Raw genomic sequence first — 18148 nt, 5'->3', positions numbered from 1 at the left:
AATCAGGCATCGAAGACACAGTGATGACTAAGCCTCCCAATGAATACTATTTAAATATATGCCTTAGCAAAATTAATGTAAAAAATACTGCAAGTTATGAACATTTGGATCATAAGTACAGTAGTCAAACCAAGTTTTAAATCTCATTTCTCATCAAATTCTGTAATGAAGCTCAGAGAGGGTCAGTAATTGTTCCATGCTTCTAGAGCTAATACATGGTGGAACCAAAATTTGAACCTAGGTTTTTGACTAAATCAAAGTTGTTTTAATTATCCTGTGTTGCTTAAACTGAGAAAATGCTGGTGTAAGCAGAACTGAAGCCATGTTGGGACCTAAAACCACCTGGGTTGCAGGAAGGGTTGGGTAACAAAAATAGACTTTGAATCTTTACAATTTAAAAACAATAACTCCCAATTCTCACTTTCCATTGGATTCCAATTTTCTTCAAATTGCAGCCCTGGGGTATGAGTGGTTACCGAATAACAGATCTGCAACATAACCAGCCCCACTTTAGACAAGCCCAGGTACAAACGGCGCCACCCTCCTCCTCTCCTCCCCTCCCCCCTTCCCTTTGCAAGAAGCCTCCTGACTTAAACAGAAACCCCCTTTGCTTCCGCAAGGATGCAGTTCTTCACCCCAATCCATATTAGCATAACGACCCTCCTTGATGGTATCAGCCAGCCCTTGGCACACCATATAAGCTCTGCACACCTGGTGTTATATTATCCCCACACCTGGTGCTGTCCACCATCTTCAGGGCAGCCCTGGGCCCTGTGCCACTTTGAGCACAGCCCAGCAGATTTCTTTCTTTTAAAGCTTGAACAGTAGCCGGCATCTCGGCTCACTTTCTTTCACCGAACTTTAATAGTTAAACAGAAACAATTAGGTCATTAAGTAACAGAAAAGCCACGCTCCCCAGCCGGTGGTAATCTTTTTAAACAGCTTGCCTCCGGCTCGTGCAAGGCAACATGGGAGTTGCAGTCTTGAGGCGTAGGCTCTGACTCACTAGGACCCAATCAGCAGAGAGCCAACCTGCTCTCCGCGCAGCGATTGGCTGGAAGTCAGAGGCCGCCCGCCCCCGGCGCAGTCGCACCGCCTTCAGTCACGGCAGTACAAGGGCGGGTCGGGGTGTTTGTGGCTGCTGGGTTCCTGAATACTGTCGTTCGTGATACCGCAGTGCGGCCATGGCAGAACTGCAGTCGGCGTCCGGCGGCCTTACTGACGAGGCCGCCCTCAGTTGCTGCTCCGAAGCGGACCCCAGCACCAAGGTTGGCACAGGACCTCATTCTCCCGCTTCAGGGCCCTCAGAGGGAGCGGATCCTGGGGCTCCGCCGGGCCTGGGCCGGCCCGGATTCGAACCCCATCCGGCCTCCGCTGCAGGTCTGCCGGCTTTGGGCGGACTGGAATGGGCAGGGAAGAAGGCTAATGGTGTCCGATGGGGGGATCCGTGGAGGCCACGAAGAATGGAGGGGGATCCATTTCCTCAGATTGTTTCAAAGACTGCCACCCTACTTGCATTAACTTGTTTAATTGGGGGACGGTAACTGGGAGCCAGGCCAACCTAGGGTCAGGTTCCTTGTCTGTGGGTGTGCGGTTCCCCAGGTCAATCTCCATGGCTTATAAGAGCAGTTTCCGAACTCTCAGTCCTAAATTCGGTGGTCCCTGTCCATACCGGTCCGGACCTCGCAGCTTCGGTAATTTTTCGTAACCACCCCGACGCCAGGCTTAACTCCTCCAAACTAATATCGCTGGGGGTTTAACCGCGCCCCAAATTTCACTTTTGCTTGACTTTTGCTGTTGCTTGCGACCGCACTTCTGCCTCCTTGTGCATGGTGGCCCCCAGGAGAGATGACAGACCATGAAGCCAGGTAATCTTAGAAATTCCTTCTTTGACCCTCCCGTTTTACAGTGGTGACCCAGTGAGAGGAATGACCTGTTGCGTATGACGGCTTTCACTTACTTAACATCTCTGTACTGAGTCAGTGTAACTCACTCAGGTGTGGTGCCTCCCTGCGTTGTCAAGATTAGACACAGCATCCTGCTTGGGGGAGGTTATTCCAGTGAAGTCATAATTGTCAGTAAACACCTTTGTCGTTATTCATTTGACTGCAACATTTGTAAATCCCTCGAAGATTGAATATGTGCTTTATGTAGACCTCTAAAAGGAGCGATGACTGGTCCCTGCTTGCTGTTTGCCTTCAGGGCAAAGAGACACCTCTAATTGCTAAAGCTATTGACTAGAACCTGGTACTTAGCTTAGGGAAAATGTCAACGCAGAATTAAGGGGGAAGGGGAAAAAAAAAATCCCCTCTCACACTCATCTTGCTTGTATACCCCTTAATATTAATATCTAGTTATTTCATGTAATATAAATTGAGTCATTCAGTGTAAATTAATTTCCCAAATAACAGTATTTTATGTACTTACAGAAATTAAATTCATGATTAACAAACTTTGAAAAAAGATATCTGCAGACCCAGGTGCTTTCACTGGAGAATTCTACCAAATATTAAAGAAGGATTAACGTCAATTATACACAGTCCTGTCCAGAAAATTGAAGGGGAAGGAACACTTTTATAAAGCAGTATTACCCTGTTATTAAAATCAGATGAAGACAGTACAAAAAAAACAAACAAACAAAAAAACAAACTATAGACCAACATCTCTAATGAATAAAGATGTAAAACTCCTTGACAAAATATTAGCAAGTAGAATTCAGCAATATATAAAAATAATTATATACCATGACCAAGTGAAGTTTATTCCAGAGATGCAAGGTTAGTTTGATATTCAAAAATCAATCAATATAATCCATCATGTTAAGGTAAAGAAAAAAAATTAAAACTCAAATGAGTGTATCAATTGATGCAGAAAAGGCATTTGAAAAAATTCAGCACCCATTCATGAATTTTTTAAAAAGTTAAGAAAAAATAGGAATAGAAGGGCATTTTGTCAACTTGATAAAGAGCATCTATAAGAAAGTTACAGATAATATTACACTTAATGGTGATGCTTTCTCCCTATTGTTGGTAACAAGGCAATGATGTCTCCTCTTACTACTCTTACTCAACAAAGTGCTGGAAAGTCTAGCTGGTACAGTAATGTAAGAAAAGGAAATAAAAGACATAAGTTGGAAAAGAAAAAATCAAATGTCCTTATCTGCAGATGACATGATTGTCTAATAGTAAATCCTAAACAAACCTGCAAAAAACTGGTAGAATTAATGAGTTCGGCAATGTTACAGGGTACAAAACAAGCATACAAAAATCAATTGTATATTTAAATACTAACAAAGAACACATGGGCACCAGAATTAAAAATACAATACCATTTACAGTTGTTCAACAAAATGAAATACTTAGGTATAAACTAATAAATGTTTAAGAACTTGTATGCTGAAACCTGCTTAATTCTGATAATAGGAATTAAAGAAGATCTGAATAAATGGAAATACATACTGTGTTCATGACTGGAAAACTCAGCATAGTAAAGATGTGAATTCTCAGATTGATACACTTTTAACTCAATCCCTATCAGTCTTTTTTTAGATATAGACAAGATTATTCTAAAGTTTATATGGAAGATGTCTAAGTCTGTCTTCAGTGGCTATAACAGAGTGCCATAGACTGAGTTATTCATAAAGAAAAGAAGTTTTTAGCTCACAGTTGTGGAGGCTGGGAAGTGCAAGAGCATGGTGCCGGCATCTGATGAGGGCCTTTTTGCTGCATCATGATATGGTGGAGGGATCACATGGTGAAAGGGCAAGAGTGTGCATGTCAGCTCAGGTTGCTCTTTCTCTTCTTTAAAAGTCACCAGTCCTGTCATGGGGGCCTCACCCTGATGACCTTCTGTAATCCTAATTACCTCCCAAAAGAACCTCCCCATCTCCAATCAACATGAATTTAGGGATTAAGTTTTCAACACATGAAATTTGGGGGACACATTTAAATTATAGCAGAAGGCAAAAAAGCTACATTAACAGTTTTGAAAAAAGAATAAAATGGGAAGAATTTGTCTAACTGATTTTAAGACATTGCATAACTACAGTAATCACTATGTGGTATTGGCAGAGAGTTAGAGACACAGATGAGTGGGATGGAATAAAGAACCCAGAAATAGACCTATGCAAATATGCCCAACAGATTTTTGACAAAGATGAAAAAGTTCAATGGAGGAGAGCCTTTTCAACAAGTGGTGCCACAGCAATTGGCATCCATAGGTTAAAATATAAAGCTCTACCTAAGTCTCATACCTTATACAAAAAAAAAAAAAAAAAAAATCCATTTAGAGGTGCTCAAAGGGGTCTTGATCCTTTGGTTCACGTACCTGTCCCACTTTTACAGTTTCGTTAGGATTATATTGTAGACAAGTAGGTCATGCATTGGTCACATCTTTGATTGTACCTTTAAAGTTTTCTCGCAGTCGATTTGAGGTAGTTAAATTTACTCTCCCCACCCCGCCACCCAAATGGATTAGGTCTATTCTACCTTTTCATAAGGCAAAGGAGCAAATCTTTGTCACCTGGTAGCCATCCCAGGAAACTCAAAGAGAGTTTGGGCATAAAAGACATCTTTTATTGTTCCAAATTTAGAGCATGATAGGGGAAAGACAAAGTTAAAAATTCTCAGATGAGACAAGACATGAACATAAGTCTTACTTTTTGAACACAAGATATATTTTAAACAATACTTTAGAACTAAAACAATAAACAGTAATTTTTAAGGACTAAACTTTTTAAAACAGGAACTTCTTCACAAAATCATGCAAGTGTTTGCCAGAAGTACAGGGAGTTAACAGAGTATTTTGGTGATAGAAAACTATCTGAGCACAGAGTAACTTGATTATTTTATAAACAGCAAGCCTTGTTTTTTATATCATCCATGTAACAAATCATAGTGAAGGATTTTAAACCTCTATTTTATTAATAAATCTACTAATAGTGAATTTATGAGAGGTCTTCCAAAAGGTCATGGAAAGATTAGTATTTTAATTTTATTTTTCTACGCACCTTTTGAAGTACCATTGTATTTTTATTTTGCCATTTATAAACTTTTTAAAGTTAATTTTGACATTCATTTTTACGTATGGATTTAGACATATAATATATAGCTTTGTTAATAGATAGTAAAATTAAAGGCTTTAACATTAATTTTAAGATATAATCTTAATAGCATATTAAATAAAACTGTGTATTTATACATGTATATTTTGCTTTTTAAACTTAATATACCTATGTGCCTATCCTTATGCTATATATTTCTAAGCAGCATTTTAAATGTCTTCATAATATTCTATTTTGCCTGTGTCATACTTTATCTGACTAATTCTTTGTTATTAAAGGCAGTTTAGCAGGGTGGTTGAAAGCAAGGACTTTGGAACTGGATTGCATGGGCTGGAGTTTTTTCTCTGCCACGTAACTCTCAGCAGTAAAATGGGGATGATAACACATACCTCATAGGGTTGTTATGAAGCTTACATGAATTACTTTCTGTAAATCTCTTAAAACATCTCTTACACAATTATTGTATAAGTGTTGTAATGACTGTCTTTGTACATAAATCTTTGTCAGAGTTTCTAAAATTTCCTCAGATAGATTTTTAGAAAGGGAAACATCTTGGCCAAAGAGTGTGAATTCTTGAAGACTCTTGAAATCCAAATAGCTTTCTAGAAAGATTGTAGATAGGGATAAGTAGGATTGTCCAACTTCTTTGACAAGTACATGGCACAGCATCTATAGCAAAAACAAACAAACAACTTCTGAAGTACATGGATTTGAGTATAGCCTTTATGGACTGAACAGAAGCAATGATAGTCATTTGTAGTCTAGCAGTACTAAATGTTGATACTAGAAAGATCTTGAAGAGACAAAATATGAATGTGAGCAATGTGTCATTGGTGAAATAGTTAACTGGATCACCACAGAACAGATTTTAAAAGGTAGTTTTTAGATTTTATACTTTTTTTTTTTTTTAACTGAAGAAGAGACCAGTAACATTGGATGCAGCTTTGCTGAAAATATTTTATCTCACGGTTCTGTAGTTTAGAAATCTGACATGGGTCCCACTGTTTTCAAATCAAGGTATTGTCTGGGCTGCGTTTCTTACTGGTGGCTCTCCAGAAGAATCCTCTTCCAGACTCGTTTAGGTCGTTGCCTGAATTCATTTCCTTTCAGTTGCAGGACTGAGGTCCCAGTTTCCTTGCTGGCTATTAGCTGCGGATGAGTGGGGGCTGTCCACTTTTAATTCCATGCACTTGTGCGCCTACATCTCAGAGCCAGCACCCACCCACACAGGTTGACTCCTTCTCACACTTGAAATCTCTGACATCCCCTACTGCCATACCTCTCCTCTGCCTTCCTCTTCTGTTTTTAAGGTCTCATGTGGTTATATTGAACTCACCTAAATAATCCAGGCTAATCTCCCTGTTACAAAGCCAGATGATTAGTAATCTTAATTCCATCTGCAAAGTCCCTCACAGCAGCACCTAAATTAGTGTTTGATAGAATAACTAGGGACATCTTTAGAATTTAGTTCTTGCCTGCAACTCACCCCAGAGACTGCAGTGCATGGGCTGAGCACCAAGTCCGTCTCATCTTCAGACCTCTGCTCGTAACTACCCGCCTGGCTATATTTATTTATTTTTTTCCCTGAACAGCAAGTCTGGGGAGGAGGAGAGCTTTATCCCATGAGGCCTTCCAGCTAAAGCCTTTGTAATTGCCTGTGGTCTGGTCTGAAAGATCACCCATAGGATTTTGTCCTGGAGTTGGCCTCCTCAAGCAAACGTTGTAACTGATAGAGAGGGAGCAGTCATTCATTTTAGCTGGGAGAAGGGAATGTTTGCTATTTTTGTAGTAATCACAGTGCCTTCTTTTAATCTGTGCTTAGAAAAGGATATGAAGTTAAAGTGGTCTTGTGGCTTTTTAAACATTTTTTTAAAGTTTTTATTTTTGGTCTCACTTCATTGTAGTCACAGAGTGACTTTGTAGGTGTTTTTACAATTATGTTCAACAGGAGAAAACCAAGGCCTAGTCGTGAATGCCAGGCTAGCACCGGACAGTCAGGAGCTGCTTTTCCACTTTCTAGGCTGCTTGCTAAAAAACTGAGACCTTTAGGAGGGTAGCACCTAACAAAGAAAAGCAACCCAAATATTCTAGAAACGTAACTTCAGAGCCAAATGCCTTATATGTGATTATCAGCTGTGAATGAAGAATTTAATTACTGAGGTCAGTTTTAATAAGATAAAGTAGTTTTCAAGGCTAATTTTATTTTAAATAAGATGTTTAATGCTTAAAAGAGAACATTTTGGTAACTTAAAATTCAGCAAAATAGAAAAACATTTCTTAATGACACTGAATGAATAAAGTATATTTGTATGATGTGAGTTACAGGGGAGAAATGGCTATGTGGCTACAAAGGGAGTGGTCAGAATTTTCAGGTCTGTTTTGTCAAGTCCATGGGTATAACAAAAAAAATCAGTTGGGAAGCGGTGATGAGGTTAACAGACTCATGGTCTGAAAGGTAGCTATGGTAAAAGGAGACCTAAACTTAGAAGGCTTGGACAATTAATTTAATCATTCAGTGTCAGTTTCTCATCTATAAAATGGTGATATTAGTACCTATAGATAGTAATACCTCATAGAGTTATTGTACCTAATTCTGTCAAACTCCTAAGCAAAGTATTACTATTAATGCTAATAATAATCTTAACTCCAAGAATTAATAAACTCTACCTTTTTATCAGTCAAGCCTTCTGTTTCCTGATGTTTATAAATTGAACATTTTTACAAAGGTGTTAGAGACAGTTACTTTTTATCCTTTTAGTTATTTAGGAGTCTAAGATCTTGTTAGTAACTCGTTGCTAATTTACACGGTTATCAGTTAATGGTTCTGGAAGGGCTTTTATGGTTTCATTCAACAAATATTATGGTGATTGAACTCTTTATTTATAACATCAGTGTCTTAGTTTCGGTCACCCAGAAGCAGACTAGAGACAAGAATGTAGTTGTTAGTAGTTTATTGGAAGTGGTCACAGAAAGCCCTGTGGATTGGGGAAGGGAGGCCAATAATAGGTATATGTGGATAGATTACCACTGTGGGTAACTGGGCTTCAGTCCTGCTGGGAGCCTCTGAGGGACTGTGTGGAACATGCCTCAGAATTGTCCCACTAAGGGGCAAGGAAGCCAAGCCTTTTATCCACTATTGGTTGAGGGCCATTCTTGGGGTGTAAACTCCTTGGCACTTTGGACCTGCCCCCACATAGGGACCTGCAACCAGAAAACACCACTGAGCAGAGAGCCACAGACATTGTAGATTGTAGATATGGAAATGTTTCCAGGTGATTTCCATTGTAGGCTGAGAGGACAAAGTTTTTTTTGGTTTTTTTTAACCTTGTGTTACAGTGGTGTACCATTTGTATCTTGTTACAGAAAGCACAATTAATGTTGGTAATGTCAACCTAAGTTGCAAAGAGAGAGGCTAAAAGAATAATGAGTTTAACTGCGAATAGAACATTGTAATGGGAATATGTGTGCCATAGTAAACTATATATCTGTGTATTCAGGGAGTTAAAGGAAGACGAAGGTTTTTAAAGGCAAAAGAGAAAAGTACGTGTAATTTGTTTTGAAACAAAGACAGCATTTGTTTTAGGGGCTTATCACAGGAGTTGATGCCATTTCAGTAGTGGAGAGAGTATCAGGCAAGTGTTCCTATGCATCCAACTAGCTGTCCTTGTGACTCATGTAGCAAGTTGCAGTTTGAAAGGTCCAAGGCAAAAGTTCTTGTTACAGGCATGTGTGTGTAAGAGAGTCTTTGTAATAATTCTTATCACAGGCATATATGAGTGAGGGCCCTCTCTTCTCAGCATCCTTGCTTTATTTTTTGTTAGAATTTGACACATGTGACTCCATTTTGATTCTGACAACTTTCAAAGTAATAAGTGGTAAAAGTTAAAGGTGTTTAATACAATATGTACTGTGTCTTCTTAGGATTTTCTATTGCAGCAGACTATGATACGAATTAAGGATCCTAAGAAGTCATTGGATTTTTATACTAGAGTTCTTGGAATGACGTAAGTGAATTATTTATTGGCACCTTAATGTTTAAATACATAGCTTTGCAAACACAGGGAATGTTTTCAGATCTATTTTTAAAATTAAAGTTTGTTTTAGAAGTAACAAAAGTTCTTTTGGCCAGGAGTCTGTGACTAGGCCTGATTGGACAGGGCTTGTGTGAAGTTCCTTTTCTTCTCTATCCCAGCTAGGCTCAGTGGGCAACAAGACACAAATACTTGGATTTTCTTTAATCACCCTTCTCTCTAAGAGCTATGCTCTAAATCCTTAATATGTTCAGACACCTTTTGATGTTCTGACCACTTCTAGCCTCTTGTTTACTTCAGAAAACATATAGCTGTAAGTATTGACCACTTTTAGCCTCTTGTTTACTTTTGATGTTCTGACCACTTTTAGCCTCTTGTTTACTTCAGAAAAGATATAGCTATAAGTACATATTACTCATAAAATGAATGGCTTTACTTAAATCTAGCCATTTGTTCCATTTTTATGGGCTGTGTTTTCTTTTGCTGAACATGTAATATCTTCTGATCTTGCAGTCCTAAAAGCATATTAATTTATTTTTCTCTTTTCCCCAGCTTTATTGGGTATAATTGACAAACTTTGTTTTTCTTGATTTGTTTCCCTAAATAACATGAGTTTTTTGTTTTTGATAATATAGATATGTAAAGAATAAAATAAAATGATCTTTAATTTACTGCCTAGATAATCTCCACTAACATTGAGAGAAAAACTCAAGTAATACAGATATATGTGTATGTTTAAAAAATTTGGCCAGCTTAGAAAAATACAAAATGAAAAGTGATAGCTTCCCTCCCCTAGTCCTTTTCCCCAAAGATTACTGCTGTTAAGTTTCTTGTGTTTCTTTCCAGAAAAAGTAGTTATGCATACATTTGTGGCATATTTAAAGGACAGAATGAAAACAAATTTATTGAGTACTTGCTATTTGCCAGGCACTTCACATGTTATTTCTTTCAGTCTTCATAGTAGGCTTATGAGGTAGTTTATTCCTCATTTTACAGATGAGGAAACAAGTGCTTAAAGAGATGAAGTTACTGGCCCCAAATCTCACAGTTGGCATGTGGCAGAGCTAGAATTTGAATCCATGTTTGATTGACTCTAATGTTGACCTTGGTTTTAAAGAGCCCCGAAACAGGATACAACTTGACAATAAGCTGAAAGATACGCCTTGCAGAGAAAAGCAATTTGCAGCAGGTTTATTTGCTTCAGTTCCCATCTGATTGGTCTATAAGCCTTGTGCTGTCTGCTTTAGTAGGCACAGAGATAGATTTTCATGACTCGAGTATTTGATATGTTTGATGCTTTATTATAAACATGTTAGAGTAAATCTTACTTGTAGTAAGTCAGTGCGTGGATCTCAGTGGGCCAAGGCAGTTACACAGCAGTGATAATTAAAGATTTGGAGAACTTTAGAAATTTTTCATTTGCTATGCTTCAACCATTTGCTCTTGATTATGAACAAGGTCATCTTTAAGCATTTAATCCTCCATAATCTAAAAAAATTTGTGTTATATGCATCCTCATTTTACCTCACTCCTTGTAAAGTAATTGTACACTCCAAACTCACTTTATAGTTCATAACTTCAATTATCTTTTTTAAAACCTCAGGATTAGTAATTCATTCACTCTTTCTCTTATATCAGTCTCACTTTTCCACTTAACTCCGTTCAACCTACATACAAGCTTAAGTCTTTTTTCTTCTAGAATGTTCTTGCCCTCTGCCCTCTCATCCACCTCCCCATTGTCACCATCCATCTATATCGGTAGATTGCACTTGCTGCTGTCTTACTTGCTCACCTCCTATTCTTTCTCCCAGTTTGATGCAGTCTGGCTTCTGCTGCCCCGTGCTACTGAAACTGCTCTCACAGGACCATTCTATATCATGTGACTTTTTCTGTCTTAATCCTGTTTGACCTTTCTGCAGTATTTGATGCCACCTGATTCTTATTCTTATTCCTTCTCTTACCACCTATTTCTTTCCTAGAAATTTTGGCATAGTAGGAACTCAATAAATGTATTTATTAAACTGAGTGGCATATATATTTGAAAGAACAGTAAGGTAATACATTATATTTGTCACTGCAAATAAGCAAAATTCTCTTTTGAATATATTCTTTTCCATTTATAAACAAGTACCATAATTTCAGCTAAATTTCATTATATTTGAAGAATTGATGAATTACAAGTTTGCCTTTTTATTTTTGTATTTCACTGATATTTATAGATGAATAGATTTTTTTAATGAGATTTTTTCCACTGCTTTTCCCCCCTGCTTTTCCCATTAAAATAGCCTCACTACATATAGCTCTTACTCTTAGTAAAACTTGAATATTAAGTTATGTTAATTTTAGTATGAATCAGCCTTTCCTATTGTTAATGATTTAGGCTTCTTTCTTAATTTCAGGCTACTCCAAAAATTCGATTTTCTTTCTATGAGATTTTCACTCTATTTCTTGGCTTATGAGGATAAAAACGACATCCCTGAAGATAAGGATGAAAAAATAGCATGGGTATTCTCCAGAAAAGCTACACTTGAGCTGACACAGTGAGTATTAGTTTTTATCTTTTTATATATTCTAGATTTTTTAAAAGTGGTTTTTAAAAAAAATTTTTTTTCTTACCAGTTTAGTTCAAACCAGGTCTACCTAATCACTTCACATTCATAACAGGTTGTTTGAGCATTTTTACATGGATCTTGTGGTCTTTCCATTGTTCTTATGGCATAGTACATAGTAGGGCAAGTGAGATCAATTGTTTTTTACATAGACAGTATAAGACTCTGAAATGGTAAGATATTTGCCAAACTGTAGCTAAGCAATATTTAGGTAATACAACTAAAGTCTTCCAGCATTAAAAATTTTATTCTTTTATTATTTTGCTGCATTTGTGATCCAGAAATGTTGTATGTTCTTTTAAAAAGTTAAACATTTTGTAATAATAAATGTTCAAATTTTAAGGTATTTTTATAATTTCCACATTTAAAAATTTAGATGATTTCTTTACATTGTTTCTCTGCATTCTTTAATAACTACCAAAAGAGCATTTGTTTTAGGGTGTGTGATTTAGTTGTGTCCCTTGACAAAGCTTTGGAATCAGACAGACCTAGACGTGGTTCTTGGCTCTGACACTAGTGCTGTGACCCTAAAAAAATCCAGTGGCAGTCTCATATGTAAAATGTAGATATTCAAATCTAACCTGTGGAGCTGTTTTGAGGGATTAATGAAATATAAAGTTCTTAGCACAGTGAATGATAGTTGCTCTTATTATAATTATTTTTCTGATCCAGATGCCTGGTTTTACTGTCTCTTTACATCTAGTTAAAATTATTCTTTCCTGGGCCGAGCCCGTGGCGCACTTGGTAGAGTGCTGCGCTGGCAGCACGGCAACGCTCCCGCCGCGGGTTCGGATCCTATATAGGACTGACCGGTGGTGCACTCACTGGCTGAGTGCCGGTCACGAAAAAACGACAAAAAAAAAAAAAAAAAAAAAAATTATTCTTTCCCCATTTGCCCTTCTTCAGCTGAAAACAATATTTGTAGTAGCAGGGGTTAGGCCAAGTACGTAAAGTAGCATATACACATGGTAAAATTTCAAAGACAGATTATTGCAACTTTCTTTTCAGAATATCATCTGTTCTACGGGACAATTATAGTTATGTTTTCCCTCCTTTTGTAGCAATTGGGGCACTGAAGATGATGAGACCCAGAGTTACCACAATGGCAATTCAGACCCTCGAGGATTTGGTGTGTTTGCCTATTTGTGTACATATTTATGATTATAATAACCCTAAAACATTAATGGCCTAATTATTAAGTACTGTATAATCATATAATCAATTTATTAGCAGTATGGTTATTTTAATTTTCCATAAGTAATCTTATTTAGGAGTTAATTTCAAAGTCTCTGTCTGAACATTACATTTACTCTTTCACAATGATCTTACTTTTAAGTCTCAATATTATATTTCCAGTAGACTTTTTAATTTAAAAAAAACCAAAAAACTATGGTTAATAGTAATCCTAATTTCTGCTAGCATGTTACTTCTGCCTTGATCTGAAATCTCTCAGTCAAGATGACAGGATTATAGGCTTCAGTTGGCTGCTAAATACTCAATGCCAACAACAAACCTATTTTTTTTGGTATAGATTATAAACAGATTGAACTATATATTAGCCAATATTGGTTTATTTTAAATAACTTAAAATTCAGAGCAAATAGTTTTTTATTGCACCCAGCCAGTTAAACCTATATTTGTTCTTTAATATATTATAGATTTTGAACCTACTTCACTTAATCTGTTTTCAAGTGCCTTATGTTTTGAAATAGTTTTGGAAGCTGTTTGTGGCACTTGGACACTGTTGTGATTATTCCTTCTCTCTGCATATTTTTCGGGGGATGTCACCTAAGGTCACATTGGAATTGCTGTTCCTGATGTACATGGTGCTTGTAAAAGATTTGAAGAACTAGGAGTCAAATTTGTGAAGAAACCTGATGATGGTGAGTCTACTACCTACTGTGTTAAGGTCTCTCTTTAGTTAAATAATATTTACTAAGCACCCATAGAAGCCTCTGTTGTAGTAAAGCCCTTTGGTTGCAAGTAAGAGAAGCCTACTTTTTAATATGCTTAAGGAAAGAAGGGAAATTATGGGAAGAATATCTGGATATCTTAGGGAACTGAAAGACAGCAACTAGGGTGGCTTCACAAAGGACTAGACACAAGACCTGGAGAGCTATCAAAAACCTAGGTTACCTCTCCCACTCCTCAACCTACCACATTCTCTCATTGGCCACCAGCTTTCACTATTTCAGGATGTATCTTGATACCTCAAAATAAGTTCCTTAAAATCTGTTTTATGGTTTTAATATAACTATGCTAGCTCTCTTTAGTTAATAATAATTGCCTGGTATTTCCTTCTCATTCTTTTAAATATGTTTCTGCCATCATGATTTATTGTTTCAATTTTAATGTGAAACATTTCACTGTTTCATTTTAATCCTTTTTTTTACCCAGCTAATTATTAAGTATCCGAATCTTCTCCCTAGTAAGAAAAGAACTTGCTCCCTTTCACCCCCATCATGTTACTGTTACCTAGACTGGGATATTATTGATTTATTTTTTCTTTTTCTTTGACCTTGGCTTTTTTTTTTTTTTTTTTTTTTTTTTTTTCAGATAACAAATATATGAAGGTGTTTGATCACCTTTTCTGTATATATATCTTATAGCATCTTTTGGATTTTTCTGTCCCTTTTTTAAGTACCTCAAACCAAAATTGTTTTCAATGGGTTTGTGAGGTAAAACTTTTGAGACTCTGTATGCCTAAGAACCATGCCTTTGTATATGAATGACAATTTTGTTGAATATCCTAGGTTTATTTTCCTACAATCTTGAAAATACTTCTCAATTGTCTTTTTGCATACAGTGTTGCTGTTAAAAAAATCTGCTGTCAGTCTGACTTGTGTTCCTTTCTATGTTTCTTTTTGTTCTGGAAGTTTTTTATATTATTTCTTTGTTCTTGCCTTCTTTCTAGAAGACTTCCTTGAAAATTAGCTAATTTCCCCCCAAATATATCTGTTCTGATATTTAACTCATCTTTTGTGTTATTAACCATCTGTTATAATTTTCATCCCTAATTATTGCTTGGTTCTTTTAATATTTTCTTGTTTCGTATTGGTAGTATTTCATGCTGCTCATCACTTTTATGTGTTCTTGGCTAATTATTCTAATATTTCTTCTTTTGTTTGAATCTATACTCCATTGTTTTGGTGTTTTTTAATGGTTATGTTTCCCAAATTCTTGTTATTTTGTCCTCTGAGCTTTTTCTCCCTGCAACTGTTAGCTATTCCAATCCATCAGGCAGTGTGAATGGGGGAAGACCAGATCCCAGTCCTTAACAACCACAATGGTCTCAGGAAGATGGGCTGGATAAGCCCAGGTTGGAGATACCTAGGCACCTGGAAATGAGACTTAAATACTTCACACTCCACAGAACAACTCCTCAGGTCAGATCTTCCCCCTTTGTCCTTCAGAGAGAAGCAATATTAGTAGGAGGTACTTCTGAGATTGTCATTTCCTAGCCCTGGATATGTGGATAGAGGGCTAGGGAGCTCAGTTGGCCCCCACTTGGTTTTCTGTGTTTCTCACAAGCACAAGACTCCTTCACTGCCCTTACTGACCCCTGAGGATATCTGAACAAATGCAAGGGCAGGTGCTGATGTCCAAGATACTGGGGAGAATAAGAGCAAAACTCCTGTTTATTCTCCCATAGCCATGATGCACTGCCCTCTAGTCCAGGCCCAAATTACCACCTCCTACACAGACTGGGTTACAGTTGCCCCACCCCATCTCTCACCTATTTCTCTCTCTCCCCAACCATCACCACCAGCGTTTCTTTTTTTTTTTTTTTTCTATTTTCCATCTGTGTTAAACTAGGGTTGATGTTGGGAAAGGAGCCAGAGATAGAAATCAAACCAATCTTGGTCTCAAAAATAAATTTCTGAGGTCACATTTTTTCATTTAAGCAAACAATTCTGACCTATTAGCCTCTCAGTCCCAGTTGTGAGTTCTGGGAGAAAGAATCTGATTGGCAGAGCTTCGGTTACTTGGCATAGCGTTTAAAGGGGTTTATATGACCCGAGCATCTGGGTCTTTTGGTTATGTGGGTAAGCCATGCTCTCTGTTCCCTTGAGCACCTCACAGTTCCCTTTTTCTTCTTTAACGTAAGACAATTTCTTTTCTTTTTTTTTTTTTTCCCTCGGTCTTTTCGGCACTCAGCCAGTGAGCGCACCGGGCCATTCCTATATAGGATCCGAACCCGTGGCGGGAGCGTCGCTGCACTCCCAGCGCCGCACTCTCCCAAGTGCGCCACGGGGTCGGCCCTAACTTAAGACAATTTCTGTGACTAATGAACTCATTGCATGAAATGGTATTATAAAGGTGAGGCAAATACCTGATACCTAAAAAATGCAGCCAGTCCCAAAGTTTATTTCTTCCACTTTTGTGTGGAAGATAACACTTTAGTCTTTATGAAAAACAGGCATCTGGGTAACAGTGACAATGTAGAATATTTTAAAAATTAGAACTATTAACGAAATAATGTACTTTATTAAAATACAAATTGAAATTTAAATTAATAAAAATAATTTTTTAATTTTTAAGGTTTTTCAGTCTTTTTAATAATGAAAAAATTTCATTTTACAGGTAAAATGAAAGGCCTGGCATTTATTCAAGATCCTGATGGCTACTGGATTGAAATTTTGAATCCTAACAATATGGCAAATGTTATTTAGTTATATGAGAATGCTCCTTTGAAATTTCAGTGAAGACAGAGATAAAAAAAAGGAAACAATGTGATTCAAGATATTCAGATACCAGAAGCATCTAGGATTGATGGATCATTGTCCTAATTCAAATTATTCTTAAATCCATTTCCTTTTCCTATTTCAGCTGTTTTTTTTTTTCTTTTTTTGTTTTTCAGCTAACTCTTCAGTCATTCTATTTTTTAAACAGTGCTTTATCTTATGTCCTTGAATGTAGTTGTATAACTTTACTTTTTAGGTAATAATTAGAACAGCTCCCTTCAGAGGCTGCATTTGCCTTCTGCTGTCTCCTAAATATTACTTCTTTTCAAGTCTGCCTTTGAATCATAATTTTCAAAGAAAACATTTAACTTTTTTGTTGTGGTTATCTTCTGGGGTTTCAATTCCTCAGAAATAACTTTTCACAATGGAAAGTAAAGAACACTGAACAAAAATGAAACATCAAGTTTACTTCAAACAGTATAAAGTGTTTGTTTTACAAAAGAGAAGTTACTCTTGAGAGCAATTCAGAATCATGCTGACAAGGATACTGGGAGACAAACTAATTTTTTTTTATTTATAAAGTATTTTAAAAGTTCAAGGACTAACCCTATTTATTTGGGAATGGGGAGGAGAAAGGGAATAATATTTAGTGGGTACCCAGACAGTGGACTAGGCTGTAACATACTTTATCTCATTTAAACTCCCAAGTATCATGTGAAAAAGAAGGACATGTAAAATAACTTTAATGAATTGAAGGCAATATAAATAGGCTCAAACACTAAAGATCTCTTCATCATTTTTAGTATTTAGATTGTGCCTCAAAACTAGTATCTTGCAGTATGTCCTCCACTAGTCTTCTGTGCTAAAAACTATAGGTGAGTTTGAGCATTGTGCTCTCAGCTCTCAGGCCTGAGAAAACACAGTGAGGGCAGTAGCAGTAGAAGAAATCTATAGCTCAAAACCACTCTACGGACGCCTGGTTATTCCTGCCTAAGTAATGCTTATATTACTCGTGAAGAGTCCTTCCTACACCAGGGTCTTCATGATGCTAGTAATCATTTATGATAAACTATGTTCAGTGATAACTTAGTGATTAGAAATCAATTCAGTGGTCTTCCCTGCCGTGATTGACATTTGATGGGTTTTGAAAAGTCAAAGTGATTTTGAAAATCTCCTATGGCCTGGAAAATAAAACACCCAATCTGTGGTTGAACTTCATTTAGATTTTCTGTAGACTCTAGTAGGAAGGCCTTTGGATAGGTCATGCCAACTGAGCTTGCCCTGCTAGAGCCACTTTACATTTCCTTTTTGGATGAAATGGATTTATGTGAGCAGTTTAAACAAATAGCAGTACTTACAGATGGAAATAAAATTTTAAATAAGACTGTTTAATTTTAAAATCTTTGTCTGGCATGTTCTTTCTTTAAAAAGGCTGCCTTTAGGAATACTAAAAGGATTTGAGAAGATTTGCAGGTTCATTCTGAACCAGGAATAGTCATAATTCTGTACAGCTTATAAAGCAGGTAGTTTCTGGATAAGGAAGTATGGGAAAGGTGGGAAAAAGAAAGTAAATTAGGAATAAAAGATTGTGGTAAGGTGCAAAGAGAAGAAAGGCAAAATATCAAAAAGTGAGTCAGGAATTTAAGATCAATTTCTCAGGTTGAGTACTAGAATTAGCAAATGGGAGGGCTATTCATAAATTCAGTCATTTCAGCTTTATTTCTAGTGAAAGGGGCCTTCTCTACTTACTAAGTAGACTTG

General features: G+C 36.9%; 1 protein-coding gene across 1 annotated transcript; it reads left to right on the top strand.

Moving 5' to 3' along the window:
• The first annotated feature begins 1106 nt into the window (after window positions 1–1106).
• On the top strand, window positions 1107–17787 carry GLO1 (glyoxalase I). Its single transcript, XM_063097112.1, has 6 exons — window positions 1107–1268; window positions 8984–9066; window positions 11493–11633; window positions 12764–12831; window positions 13496–13585; window positions 16287–17787. The coding sequence occupies exons 1-6, from the start codon at window positions 1185–1187 to the stop codon at window positions 16373–16375; spliced, it is 555 nt and encodes a 184-aa protein (XP_062953182.1). The 5' UTR covers window positions 1107–1184; the 3' UTR covers window positions 16376–17787.
• The last annotated feature ends 361 nt before the right edge of the window (window positions 17788–18148 follow it).

Source organism: Cynocephalus volans, chromosome 5 (genome assembly GCF_027409185.1).
Source record: "Cynocephalus volans isolate mCynVol1 chromosome 5, mCynVol1.pri, whole genome shotgun sequence".
Taxonomy (NCBI): domain Eukaryota; kingdom Metazoa; phylum Chordata; class Mammalia; order Dermoptera; family Cynocephalidae; genus Cynocephalus; species Cynocephalus volans.
This window is presented reverse-complemented; position numbering and strand designations above follow the sequence as displayed.

Coding starts and splice junctions, on each gene's coding strand:
- GLO1 (XM_063097112.1), top strand. CDS start 1,185: ATGGCAGAACTGCAGTCGGCGTCCGGCGGCCTTACTGACGAGGCCGCC. Junction 1,269..8,983: donor AAGCGGACCCCAGCACCAAG/GTTGGCACAGGA, acceptor GTGTCTTCTTAG/GATTTTCTATTGCAGCAGAC. Junction 13,586..16,286: donor TGTGAAGAAACCTGATGATG/GTGAGTCTACTA, acceptor TTCATTTTACAG/GTAAAATGAAAGGCCTGGCA.